Source organism: Rutidosis leptorrhynchoides, chromosome 7 (genome assembly GCF_046630445.1).
Source record: "Rutidosis leptorrhynchoides isolate AG116_Rl617_1_P2 chromosome 7, CSIRO_AGI_Rlap_v1, whole genome shotgun sequence".
Taxonomy (NCBI): domain Eukaryota; kingdom Viridiplantae; phylum Streptophyta; class Magnoliopsida; order Asterales; family Asteraceae; genus Rutidosis; species Rutidosis leptorrhynchoides.
In genome coordinates, this window is record NC_092339.1 from 42,063,589 (window position 1) to 42,078,010 (window position 14,422).

Below are 14,422 nucleotides of genomic sequence, written 5' to 3' on the forward strand. Positions count from 1 at the left end.
ACAGAAGCAGGAACATCGAAATATAAGGGAAGATATAAAACCCAACAACAACCCAGAAACTATAAACCGTATATATCGATGCATATAACAATACAAAGACACGGAAGAACTAAAAACACTATAAAACCAAGAGTATAGTAGAAGTAAATAGATTCTTCTGGAGGTAAATGAAAAAGAAGAACGACAGATATGAAAGTGAGGAGTATATCGAGAATCAGCACTGGATGAAGCATATTGATGAATAATTTTAAAGTAAGAATTGAGGGAGAAAGAATAGAAGGTGTGAATTAAAAGGAAACGAAGGAGGTGGATTTATAGTGAAATATCCGACAGAAAAATCGAGATGAATCATCGCATTAAATCGAAGAGGATCATAATTTCCTTAATCACCGAATAATCAAATCCTATATAGATTACAAAGATTTTCTTTAATCCGGAGATCAACCGTGATGACGTCAAAAGATAAGACGAATCCCTGTTTTCTCATTTCACTCTTTTACGATAGCTTCACTCATACGTTTCGAGTAATCGAATTATTTTATCCATATTTCTCAATCATGATAAAATCCTATGAATCAACTTATATTCGTCATAATAACATTCTTATTGTCAGCCATGACGACCTTGATCAAATTTCGGGACGAAATTTCTTTAACGGGTAGGTCCTGTGACGACCCGGAAATTTCCGACCAAATTTAAACTTAACCTTTATATGTTTCCGACACGATAAGCAGAATTTGTAATGTTGAATCTCAAAAAGTTTGGAACTACATTCATGTAATCAATTACCCTTTGACCATGTTCGACGATTCACGAACAATTATGAGTATATAGATATGTATATATAATATATAATATTAACTGGAAAAAATTAACAAAGTATTAGATATATGATACTTTACATGAACGTATTTGTTTCGATATATTTATCGACAGAATTAAGAGATAATATCAAATGATTGAATTATCAGATACATTATGATATGATTACGGGCCTATGTTATGAGGTCCACTGTGATTTAAGAAATCTATTCTTTTTGACAACATTCGAAAAATGGTAAAGTGATTTATAAATAAGAACAAATGTGTCAATTAACGGGAACTAGACAAGGGTTAGTGAAAATTCCTGTTTAATTTCCAAGGCATGTTTTATAATATTTTTCTCGTGACCTTGATAAGATAACTATGTTAACTTTCATTTTATTTAATATGAAAATAAGAATGTGGAGTGTAAATAACTTTGATGCATTCCATCCATCTCTCTCTCACACTCTTATATTTATTATTATTATTATTATTATTATTATTATTATTATTATTAAGATTAATATTAATATTATTATTAATCTTATTATTATTATTATTATCAGTAGTATAATAATTATTAGTATTATACATAAAATACTACGACGAGGTTATGTCTAAACGATTTCAAAAATGGTTTACGAGCAAGCTAGAGCTAAGGAAATTATGGGTTATTGCCAAGGAGGTTATGGGTAATGTTCGGGGGTATATATATGAATCAAACCTAGTGTTTATCATCTCCGTTGCGTCTACGTACTTAATCACAAGAAGAAGAAACGAAAGGACAAAACTCCGAAATAGAAATTGGGGTATAAATCGCAGCAAATAAAAGAGAGCATTAATTGGGGATGACAATGATTATAGAAGACAGAAGCAGGGACATCGAAATATAAGGGAAGATATAAAACCCAACAACAACCCAGAAACTATAAACTGTATATATCGATGCATATAGCAATACAAAGACACGAGAGAATTAAAAACACTATAAAACCAAGAGTATAGTAGAAGTAAATAGATTCTTCTGGAAGTAAATGAAAAAGAAGAACGACAGATATGAAAGTGAGGAGTATATCGAGAATCAGCACTGGATGAAGCATATTGACGAATAATTTTAAAGTAAGAATTGAGGGAGAAAGAATAGAAGGTGTGAATTAAAAGGAAACGAAGGAGGTGGATTTATAGTGAAATATCCGACAGAAAAATCGAGATGAATCATCGCATTAAATCGAAGAGGATCATAATTTCCTTAATCACCGAATAATCAAATCCTATATAGATTACAAAGATTTTCTTTAATCCGGAGATCAACCGTGATGACGTCAAAAGATAAGACGAATCCCTGTTTTCTCATTTCACTCTTTTACGATAGCTTCACTCATACATTTCGAGTAATCGAATTATTTTATCCATATTTCTCAATCATGATAAAATCCTATGAATCAACTTATATTCGTCATAATAACATTCTTATTGTTAGCCATGATGACCTTGATCAAATTTCGGGACGAAATTTCTTTAACGGGTAGGTCCTGTGACGACCCGGAAATTTCCGACCAAATTTAAACTTAACCTTTATATGTTTCCGACACGATAAGCAGAATTTGTAATGTTGAATCTCAAAAAGTTTGGAACTACATTCATGTAATCAATTACCCTTTGACCGTGTTCGACGATTCACGAACAATTATGAGTATATAGATATGTATATATAATATATAATATTAACTGGAAAAAATTAACAAAGTATTAGATATATGATACTTTACATGAACGTATTTGTTTCGATATATTTATCGACAGAATTAAGAGATAATATCAAATGATTGAATTATCAGATACATTATGATATGATTAAGGGCCTATGTTATGAGGTCCACTGTGATTTAAGAAATCTATTCTTTTTGACAACATTCGAAAAATGGTGAAGTGATTTATAAATAAGAACAAATGTGTCAATTAACGGGAACTAGACAAGGGTTAGTGGAAATTCCTGTTTAATTTCCAAGGCATGTTTTATAATATTTTTCTCGTGACCTTGATAAGATAACTATGTTAACTTTCATTTTATTTAATATGAAAATAAGAACGTGGAGTGTAAATAACTTAGATGTTGGATATCGACAAGTTAAGTAACTCGACATTTTTTATTAAGATGATTTCATACGTTTATTTAACCTTTGGACTTTATCCCATGCTTCACCAATAGACTGTAATTTAAAAACTTGAAACCTATTATGAATATATATAATTCTACTTTTCTAAAATGTTTTATGATATAGCGATTTCCATTATTTTAACCTTTTAACAAAATGATTCTTAAATATATTTAGTTTTGGAAAACAAAATTATCTTATTTATTTGATTTAGTTTCAAAATTACAAAAAACGTTTTCAGTTTAAAAAGAACTTTATTATTAAAACGTATATATCTTTTATAAATATCTAGAGCCACTTTTGACAACTCATTACTTAACCAGTATGATAAAGATAACTATATTTATATTTTATTTTATTAAATATATATAACGATTTAAATTAATATTATATATATTTATACGCGTATTATACGTATATAGTTTTATACTTTTAATATACTTTAACTTTACCTTTACTTTACTTTTACTTTAATAATTCATACTTTAATAATTCACTTTAATAATTCATACTTTAATAATTCACTTTAATAATTCATACTTTAATAATTCACTTTAATAATTCACTTTAATAATTCATACTTTAATAATTCACTTTAATAATTCATTTTAATAATTCATACTTTAATAATTCAATTTAATAATTCACTTTAATAATTCATACTTTAATAATTCACTTTAATAATTCATACTTTAATAATTCACTTCAATAATTCAAAAATCTATTATAAATAGAATTGAATAGGTTTCATTATTTCATAGAAATTTGAAAATATATTTCTCTAAACTCTCTCAATCGAATTACATATATATATTTTCTTTGTATTATTTCAAGATATTATTAGTATACATAAAATACTACGATGGAGTTATACTCAGACGATTTCAAAATAAGTTTTCAAACGGGATAGAGCTAAGAAAATTATGGGTTATAGCTATGGAGGTTATGGGTATTGATCGAGGGTATTGCTCGTGAGGTCAACCTAACGTTTATCATTTTCGTTGCGTCTACGTACTTTCCTGCAATATTGAATCACAATATTGATACGTTCGTGAATCCGAGACAAACCCTGCACTTGTTCAGTGCCGTCATATACATAATTGCTACGAAATACAGTATTGTGAGTTTCATTTGCTCCCTTTTTAATTGCTTTTGCAATATATATTTTTGGGCTGAGAATACATGCGCTGTTTTATAAATATTTTACGAAGTAGGCATAAGTACTAAAACTAATTCTATGTGGGTTTAAACCAGAAATATACCCTTAGCTTGGTAACATTAAACTACTTGTCTATGTACGGTAGGCGCAAATCCTAAAGATAGATCTATTGGGCCTGACAAACCCCATCCTGACTATGGGATGCTTTAGTACTTCGAGGTTATTTTAAACACACCTGATCTGGTGTACTTCAGAGGGTAAAACATGAATGTTAAGGCTTGTTATCGGGTGCCTACAACTTATAGAATACTTTTAAACACTTGCGAGTGTACAGATATTTATGAAAACTGAAATCTTGTGGTCTATTACTATTACGGAAATGATTGATTATGATAAACTAATGAACTCACCAACCTTTTGGTTGACACTTTAAAGCATGTTTATTCTCAGGTATTAAAGAAATCTTCCGCTGTGCATTAGCTCATTTTAAGGATATTACCTGGAGTCATTCATGACATACTTTGAAAGACATTGCATTCGAGTCGTTGAGTTCATCAAGATTAATATTAAGTCAATTATAGTTGGATGTAATATGAAATGGTATGCATGCCGTCAATTTTTGATGTAAATAAAGTTTGTCTTTTAAAAACGAATGCAATATTTGTAAAACGTATCATATAGAGGTCAAATACCTCGCGATGTAATCAACTATTGTGAATCGTTTATAATGTATATGAACGGGTCCTTTCAATCACCATTATATGTATATGTATAAATATGGAAAGTAATCGAATACAAATTATATTTAAGAATGTGTCAGTACCAACGGGTAAATGTTCATCTTGACCATGGAGAGAAATCTCAGAAAAAGGAAAAAAATTGAAACCGTTAACAGGGCCATTCCAGCTTAAACATCTTCTGATATTTGTACCACGCAAGAAGGTTAATTTGTACTTATGCTGGGTCATGGGATATTTCAGCTTCTTATTGTCACCCACAATAAACTTGTTTAACATGACCACAATACCTTCTTCCTGAACCGATTCAAAGTTGTGCATTAAACCATGCTTCACAGTAGCATGAATCTTATCACTCTACAAAAGCAACATACATAAGATTAATTATTATAAATCAATAATAAAGTTATGAGATATGTGCATCTTTTAAACATGAAAAGCAGTATGAAAAATACCTTTTCATCCATTACTATCATCTCAACATTATAGTAAGTTTTCCACACACTTAGAAGCTTAACCTTAAGCTTCCATGAATCTTTGATAGTATCAAGATCTTCAATGAAATTGTAAGATTCGTTAGCCATTGAGATTGTGATATTACTGTATTTGTGTATGTGTATCTGTAGTTGAGTGAAGTTTAAGTTGGAGAGTGGGTCACTATATATAGAGGGATAATGACCTAATAGGGTTTGAGTTGTTTTCCTTGTGGGACAATTTTTTTAGTCAAATGTAATCAAATGCATATTTTTTGGAAACGAAAATAATATCACGCCATTATGCATGTTGATATTGGAAAAAGAAAACTGCTATTCAATGATGACATATATTGGGTACCTAAAAGTTGGCGTGTGATATGAGGTAAAAGTACATTCAAATTCAAATTAGTTGGTTAAGAGTAAAAAATTTAATTAATAATTAATAATAATAAGAGGTGAAGTGCTTATCTCCAATTGCTCGTTCCTATATTTGTATTTTGAAAAGATAAAGTTATAAAAATATATTCAAAAGTATTGGATTTTCGTTGGTTTTAAAAAAATAGATTAAGGAAATTAATTCCAAAGTATTTGCTTATTCAAAAAAATAGATTAAGATAAAGTTTTAAAAATATATTCAAAAGTATGTGCTTATAGTAGATTATGGATTATGATAAATGAAATCTGTTTGGTGGATTCCAAGGGATAGTTGGCGTGTAATATTGGAAAGATGTCATATTTGTTATTTAATTATAGATAATATAATATGGTAAAATTTACATATAAAATTAATTACTTCAAAATATGACATCATCAATGGCATGATATAATTGTGTTAAAGCACATGGTACAACATCTTAAAGCATGTGATTGCATCACCTTAAACTCCCTTTTTATAGATAAGAATAGATTATTATTATTATTATTATTATTATTATTATTATTATTATTATTATTATTATTATTATTATTATTATTATTATTATTATTATTGTTATCAGGGACAGAGCTTGAAGATTAACTTGAGGGTGGCCGAGTTAATCAAGCAAAACATGTAATGCCAATAACATGCCCGCATGCGCGTGCACACACACACACACACACACACACACATATATGTATATATATAAAGCATTTACCGTTAAATAATAAAGAATGCTACGACTCAACTCGACGACCCTTAACGTTCTTACCTTTTGGGGTTTATATTTGATCTCTTGCCATTTAAATTTGCTAGATTACAAATAAGAAAAGTATGTTGTAGTTTTTATTTTTAAGTTTTTATAACAGAAGAGATGTACTGGGCAAGAAGACAAAATGAACCAAAATATTTAATTTCTTAAATTCTTTGAATTGAAGCTTTCAGTAGGCTACCTATAACGTAATGGCCCATTGTATACTCTTTCCAATATTTAATTAGTCCATATAAACTAGAAAATGGCCATACGAAAATGTTTTGTGGGGTGGCCGGGGCCCTCCCCTGCCCCCAATATCCTCCGTCCTTGATTATTATTATTATTATTATTATTATTATTATTATTATTATTATTATTATTATTATTATTATTATTATTATTATTATTATATTTTAATATTGGATACTCCTAATAACAGCTCAATAAGTGCTACATTAAAGTCAAACATAACAATCGCATACAAATTTTTTATACAATTTTTTTATGAATCTTAACGACAGCCTTTACAAATTATCGTTAGTCAAGAGTTACCAAATATAACTTAAAGTTTATAATGTTATATAAATCTAATTTAAAATATATAAAGTTTTTTTTAACGGCAAAGAAAGTATGTATTATATATATCAACACGAAATAATTACAATAATGTCACGCTTACCAAAACGGAACTACATCTAGGAAAACAAAACGACAAATATATAAATTTTATAATGATAAAAAAATATATAAAGTATAATGATAATAACAATAATAATGATAATAATAATAATAATAATAATAATAATAATAATAATAATAATAATAATAATAATGAATTTTATAAAGTATATAAGTGAAAGTATAATAATAATAATAATAATAATAATAATAATAATAATAATAATAATAATAATAATAATGATAATAATAATATAATAATATAATAATAATAAAAAATAAAAAATAAAAAATAAAAAAAGTAGTTATTAAAAAGTGAAAAGTTATGTGTTTAAGTTCTAGCAAGTTTTTGTATTCATTTCTACAAAGTGAAAAGTTTTGTGTTTGTTTTGTAAAAGAAATAAATTTTTGTGCTAATTTGTAAAATATTTATGTCTTACTATGTGTGTTCATTTGTAAAAAGCAAAGTAAAAAGTAAAAACTTTACCATTCACTTTTTTTATGTTTTGGAAGGAGGTATAATTGTCAACTTTGTCGACTATGACTCTTTAAGCCAGTTCATGAAAATGTGACGCCCCTTCATCAATCATTAAACGCTTACATTCTTTAAGATCTAAAGGATAACGATTTGTAAATGAACACTAAAATCACTACTCATCTAATTTTAGACTAACGTAAACACGACAATATTTTCAATAAAAATAATGTTTTATGAGTAATTGTTAGAAGTCTTGTCATGTTATTATTATTAGAATCTCTCTCTATTTATAAAGCAAATTTTTAAAATTGAAGTTTGATTATTCGAGAGCCTATGTATAGACACATGTCAAAAGTCTAGTTCGAATAATTGAGGATTTAAAATTCGGAAACTCCACACTATTTTGCGTTGAACATAGTTTGAGATGAAATTATATGGAATAATGAATATAATATAAATTGTTATAATATGAGTACAAAAAGTCATATGGATGATAAATTTTAGTCAATTTTGTATAGCTTGCATAGTAATATTTTACACTATAAATAGGCATGTATGGTAGCCATTTAATGGTGTACCATTTCTCTTGAAATATCAATATCAATATTTCTTCTCTCTTTGTTCTTATATATTGTTACATATTTAAGTAGTTAATAGGCCACTAAAGGTAGTTATAAGCCTACTAAATTATAACACATTATCAACACGAAGTGCTCCGTATAATCAAGGTTTATCTAAGCAAACGCAAGTCACTAATCAAGGTAAGAAATTCTTTAACGATATCTTCTATTATTTATTAGTAAGGTAAATATTATTATCATCATAACTAAAATTATATTTCTGTAATCTAAATTTTATTAACTTCATTAACATTTATATTTATGTTATTTAAGTTATATATGGTCGGTTATACCGCCTGAATTATATTTCTGTAATCTAACTTTTATTAACTTCACTAACATTTATATTTATGTTATTTAAGTTATATATGGTCGGTTATACCACCTGAATTATATTTATGTAATCTAACTTTTATTAACTTCACTAACATTTATATTTATGTTATTTAAGTTATATATGGTCGGTTCCTGAATTATATTTCTGTAATCTAACTCCTAACTTCACTAACATTTATATTTATGTTATCTAACATTTATGATTACTTATGCAATTAATCATTATTTATTTCATGCATACTATCTATTTTGTATTTAATTTTGAACAGTAAAAATTAGAAACTGAACAGTGGCAATGCTTGTTTTCATACCTACCAATATTAATATTAAGTAGTTATTAAAGAGAAACTAATTTTTATTAATAGTACAACTCAGTGTTGTGTTCAAATTTCAGTTTTTTTTACTTTGTCCACAATTGAGTATTCATGGTCCACCTCTTTTTCAAAGGTCAAAAGCAGTTTGTGTTTCCATCCCATTCATCATTATTTCTACACTTTAAATAAAAGCATACGGAGTATTTAGTAGCAAAATTTAGTTATTGTTAATCATTATCATTATTTTTACTAAAATTTACATTTATGTTATCTAACATTTATTTATGTATCTAACATTTACAATTATGTTATCTCACATTTATTTATGGGTAGATGCCAAAATGATGTTGGACTGTTTTAATCCACAATCTCTAATATTGTAACAGCAAGTATTTTGAGAAAGTTGATTCATAAGGTTTTATGTCATTAAAAGTACCTTTATTTTTATTGGGTTATGACCAGCTAATTCTTTCGGTCAATTCCTGTTAGATTTTTTTCTTCTTCTTAAGATAACTCCAAAGGCAATTATTCCCAAACAGCCTTCAGACCAATGAACTATTAATTATTTCATTACACATTATACCCATGAAGTAATCCAACATCATATTCATTTTGTGACAGTTTTTCTAAAATTGTTTTTTTTTAGTTCTAGAAAGATATGAAAGAGAGAGATGGAAATGGGTTGGTGATAATAGATTTTTAAAATAATCAAATAGGTAGTATTGAAGTATAACACGGAGTAATAGAATAGAACTAGCTGGCCAAATTTTTCAAACTTTTTGCCCACATGAAAACGAGATGAATATTATACTCCATATTTGATTTATTAATTGTTATTTTTAGTAATATTTAGATTCAGAAAATCATGTTAATTAACTTTTGTGTATTTTATTTTATTAAAAGTTTATTGTCGACATTGATTGATTGAATACTTGTCGTTATTATCTAAATGGGTAAATTTGAATCGACCCCACAATGTGACAAGTTTAACTTTCTTTCTTTTAATGATAAAAATACAAATAATATTTTTTGTTTTTGTTTTTAATGAAAGAAAAGGAAACGAGAATGAATATTTTGAAAATCTTGATTTAGTAAATCCTGAGCAACCTTAGACTTAAATGATCTGAATTTTCTAAGATGTCTAACTTGTTATGTATCACTCATAAATAAATGGTTTTAGACCATAACGTATACGTTTATTAAGTGTTATCTTTTATGTACTTCAGATTGTAACTTGTTTGCAGGTAATATAATTTGATTATCTTGCTGAAATATAACTCATTATTTACTTATCTTATTTGAAGTTTTAGTATGAATCCTGCTGAAATACAACATCAATTAAATGGTAAAGACCTATGTATTGCAGATAGTGGTAACATACACACTATGATCAAATCTAAGAAATATTTCATTGATTTAAATCAAATGAAGGAATTATAAATACTATTATATCAGGTCTTGCAAACTTGATATAAGGAACGAAAAAGGCAAAAATTCATATTACCAAATGGTACGAATTTTCTGACAAACAATGCCTTGTTTTCTCCCAAATCAAAGAGAAATTTGTTAAGTTTCTCTGATATATATCATAATCGATATGATTATCAGTCAATGATAACCGAAAATGAGAAATATCTATGTAGCACCAAAAAGCGCATATGATGAAAAGCGCATCGCATATGATTAAAAGCGCATATGATAAAAGTGCGTATGATGAAAAGCGCATATGATGAAAAGTGCATATGATGAAAAGCGCATATGATGAAAAGCACAATGCATATGATTAAAAGCGCATATGGTAAAAAGGATATATGATGAAAAGCACATATGGTGATTAATGAAAAGCACATATGGTGATTAATGAAAAGAATATTGAGAAAGAATCACCAATGTTTCTTGAAAGAATTCAAGGTTATATATATGGACCAATTCATCCATCATGTGGACCATTTTGATATTTCATGGCTCTAATAGACGCATCTAACGGATGGTCTCATGTTTGTGTGTTATCAAGCCATAATATGGCATTTGCAAAGTTTCTTGCACAAATTATTAAATTGAGAACACATTATTCTGATTACACCATTAAAAGGATGAGACTTGATAATGCTGGTGAGTTAACATCTCAAGCATTTAATGATTATTATATGTCTACAGGGATTGTTGTTGAACATCCAGTTGCTCATATGCATACACAAAATTGGTTTAGCTGAATCAATAGATAAACGCTTGCAGCTAATAACTAGACAATTGGTAATGAGTACAAAACTTTCAATATTTATATGGGGACATGTAAATTTACATGATGCGATATTAATTCGCATTAAACCAAGTGCAAGTCATAAGTATTCTCCATTACCAACTTAATTTTGGTCGAGAGTCAAATATTTTCCATCTTAGAATATTTGGTTGTGTAGTTTATGTTCCTATCGCACCACTATAACGCACTAAAATGGGTCCTCAAAGAAGGATGAGAATATATGTTGGATATGAAACATCTTCAATCATAAGATATATTGAACCCATGACGGGTGATGTTTATACAGCACGTTTTGCTGATTGTCATTTTAATAAAATATTGTTCCCTAGATTAGGGGGAGAAAAAATATAAAGAAAATGATGTTTCATGATGTGAACATAAATTAATGTATCTTGATCATCGCACAAAAGAATGCGAAAAGAAAGTTTAAAAAATAATACATATGCAAGAACTTGCAAATAAATTACCCGATGTATTTACAGATACAAAAAGGAGTGACTAAATCATATTTACTAGCAGTAAATGCTTCAGCTATAATTGAAATTCTAAAAGCTGACAATAATGTCACTCATGAGTCTTTCCCACGTCTGAAACGTGGAAAACCAGTTGGTTCCAAAGATAAAAATTCCCGAAAAGAAAAATCAGCTGATAATGAGGTAAAAGAAAGTGTTCAAGAAGAACCACAAATCAATACTCCTTCTGCAGAGGATATTGATAAATGTAAATTGCAATAAATTATGCAATAATATGGAACCGAAATGAAATGAAAAATCTTGATGAGATATTTTTATATAATGTTGCATATGACATCATGAATGATGATGATGATCTAGAACCAAATATGTCATGGAATGTCAAAATAGACATGATTGGTATCAATTGGAAAAGAGCAATACGAGCTGAATTTGAATCGCTCAATAAAAGAAAAGTTTTCGGATCTATCGTTCTCACACCTAAAGATGTGAAACGTATGAGATACAAATGAATTTTAATTCGAAAAGGAAATAAGAAAAATGAACTAACAAGGTCAAGCTAGAATTGTAACTCAAGATTTCTCTCAAAAAAAATAAAAAAAATAAAATAAGGAATTGATTATGAGAAAACTTATTCTCCTGTTATGGATGAAATTACTTAATCAGCCTGGCAGTTTCTAAAGGTTTAGAAATGCATCTAATGGAAGTTATTAGTACTCATTTAAATGAATCACTTGATAGTGATATATACATGAAGGGTTTAAGGTATCAGAAGCATCTAATGCAAAACTCAAGGAAATGTTTTCCATTAAATCACAAAGATTTTTATATGGGTTGATACAATGGTATAACTGATTAATTGATTACTTGATAACAAAAAGGGTATACAAATAATCTTATTTGCACATTTTTTTATTCAGAAAAAAAAATGTTTGGATATGTGATGGTAGTTATTTATGTCAATTATCTTAAATAAAGAAATCTATGAATCCATTCAACTTCTAAAAGAAGATTTTGAAATAAAAAAGTTTCTTGGAAAAATTAAGTATTAAGTTGATTTACATATTGAGCATATGATTAATGATTTACTTATACATCAAACAAACTATATCGAAAAATTTTTAAAACATTTTTAAAGACAAAACCATTGGTTGATATATCACTCAATATTGACACTAGTCCATTTCATCCCCGTGAAGATCATGAAGATCTTTACGGATCAGGAGTTCCATATCTTAGTGCAATTGGGGTTATTATGTATTTTACAAATTGTACAAGACCTTACATTTCTTTTGCAGTTAATTTGTTGACAAGGTTCAGCTCAACCCTACAAAAAAGACATTGAAATGGGATCATGCATATATTTTGATACCCTTGAGGAACTGCTGATTTAAAATTATTTTAAAGTTTAAAAACAAGAGTTGGTTGATTATGTATATGCAGGTCATTCATCAAATCCTCATAAAGATAAATCTCAAAATCAGTATGTATTCCTAAATGGAGGTACCACAAAATCATGGCGTTCTTAAAACAAACACTTGTTGCAACATCATCAAATCATGATGAAGTGATTGCATTATATGAAACTACTCGAAAAATGTGTTTGGTTGAGATCAATGACACAAATCATTATTGATTCTTATGGACTAGAACGCTATAAAAGACTAACAACTATCTTCACCAACAACTGTATATGAAGATAATGCAGCTTGCATAATACAAATGAAAGAAGAGTATCAAAAGTGATAGAACAAAATATAAATGCTGACGAGGCGCCAAAGCCATAGACGATCTAAACGGTCATAAGTTTGATGGAAAAGAATGGTATGTTGGTAAGGCTCAGAAAAGACTAAAAGGGAATAGGAATTGAAACAAGGGTTTAAGCAAACCATGAAGGAGACTGTAGACAAATCACAGGGGCTAGACTTGTACATAAAAGATTTAGATGATAAAGTTTCAGATGAAAACCTCAGATTCTTCTCATATAAGACAACCAGATTAAAATGAGATACGTTCAATCAACAACTCTGCTGATCTTTATACCAAAGCACTGTCAACCGCTGTTTTCAGAACACACGTTCACAATATTGGCATGAAGCAAGTTCAAAATATGTGACGACTCAGCGATGTCTACTTGAGGGGGAGTCAACTCTATACTGCACTCTTTTTCCCTTGACTAAAGTTTTTATCCCACTGGGTTTTTCTTTAGCAAGGTTTTTGACAGTACTAGTTGCACTCTAATAAAATTGATCATCTAAGGGGGAGCGTTATAATATGAGTACAAAAAGTCATATGGATGATAAATTTTAGTCAACTTTGTATAGCTTGCATAGTAATATTTTACACTATAAATAGGCATGTACGGTAGCCATTTAATGGTGTACAATTTATCTTGAAATATCAATATTTCTTCTCTCTTTGTTCTTATATATTGTTACATATTTAAGTAGTTAATAGACCACTAAAGGTAGTTATAAGCCTACTGAATTATAACATAAATATAAATATAAAACATAAACAATAATTAATTGTATATTAAAAAATAAATAAATATTTAATCTAATATCTAATATTAAATATTAAATTAAATTTAAATTTAGTATAATACAAAACTAAAATACTCTTTAGTTGAGCAAAAAAAGTACTACTTCCAATAAAATAACAAAACCCAAATCCGAACGACAATGGGCTTATTCCCATAAAAACGTTCTTCCCCCTTTTCACGATCTTCATTTTCCCCCAAAATATAAACTAATTAC

The 14,422-nt window shown here is 28.2% G+C and overlaps 1 protein-coding gene across 1 annotated transcript in view; it reads right to left on the bottom strand.

Annotated features, from left to right (window-relative positions):
* Nucleotides 1-5,440, bottom strand: part of LOC139859143 (uncharacterized) — an 83,809-nt gene extending 78,369 nt beyond the window's left edge. Inside the window, exons 1-2 of the mRNA XM_071847946.1 lie at nt 5,312-5,440; nt 4,943-5,213 (exon numbers count right to left, since the gene is read on the bottom strand). Of these exons, the coding sequence (XP_071704047.1) occupies nt 4,943-5,213; nt 5,312-5,440 (400 nt within the window). The remainder of the gene's footprint in view (nt 1-4,942; nt 5,214-5,311) is intronic.
* Between the last annotated feature and the right edge of the window lie 8,982 nt (nt 5,441-14,422).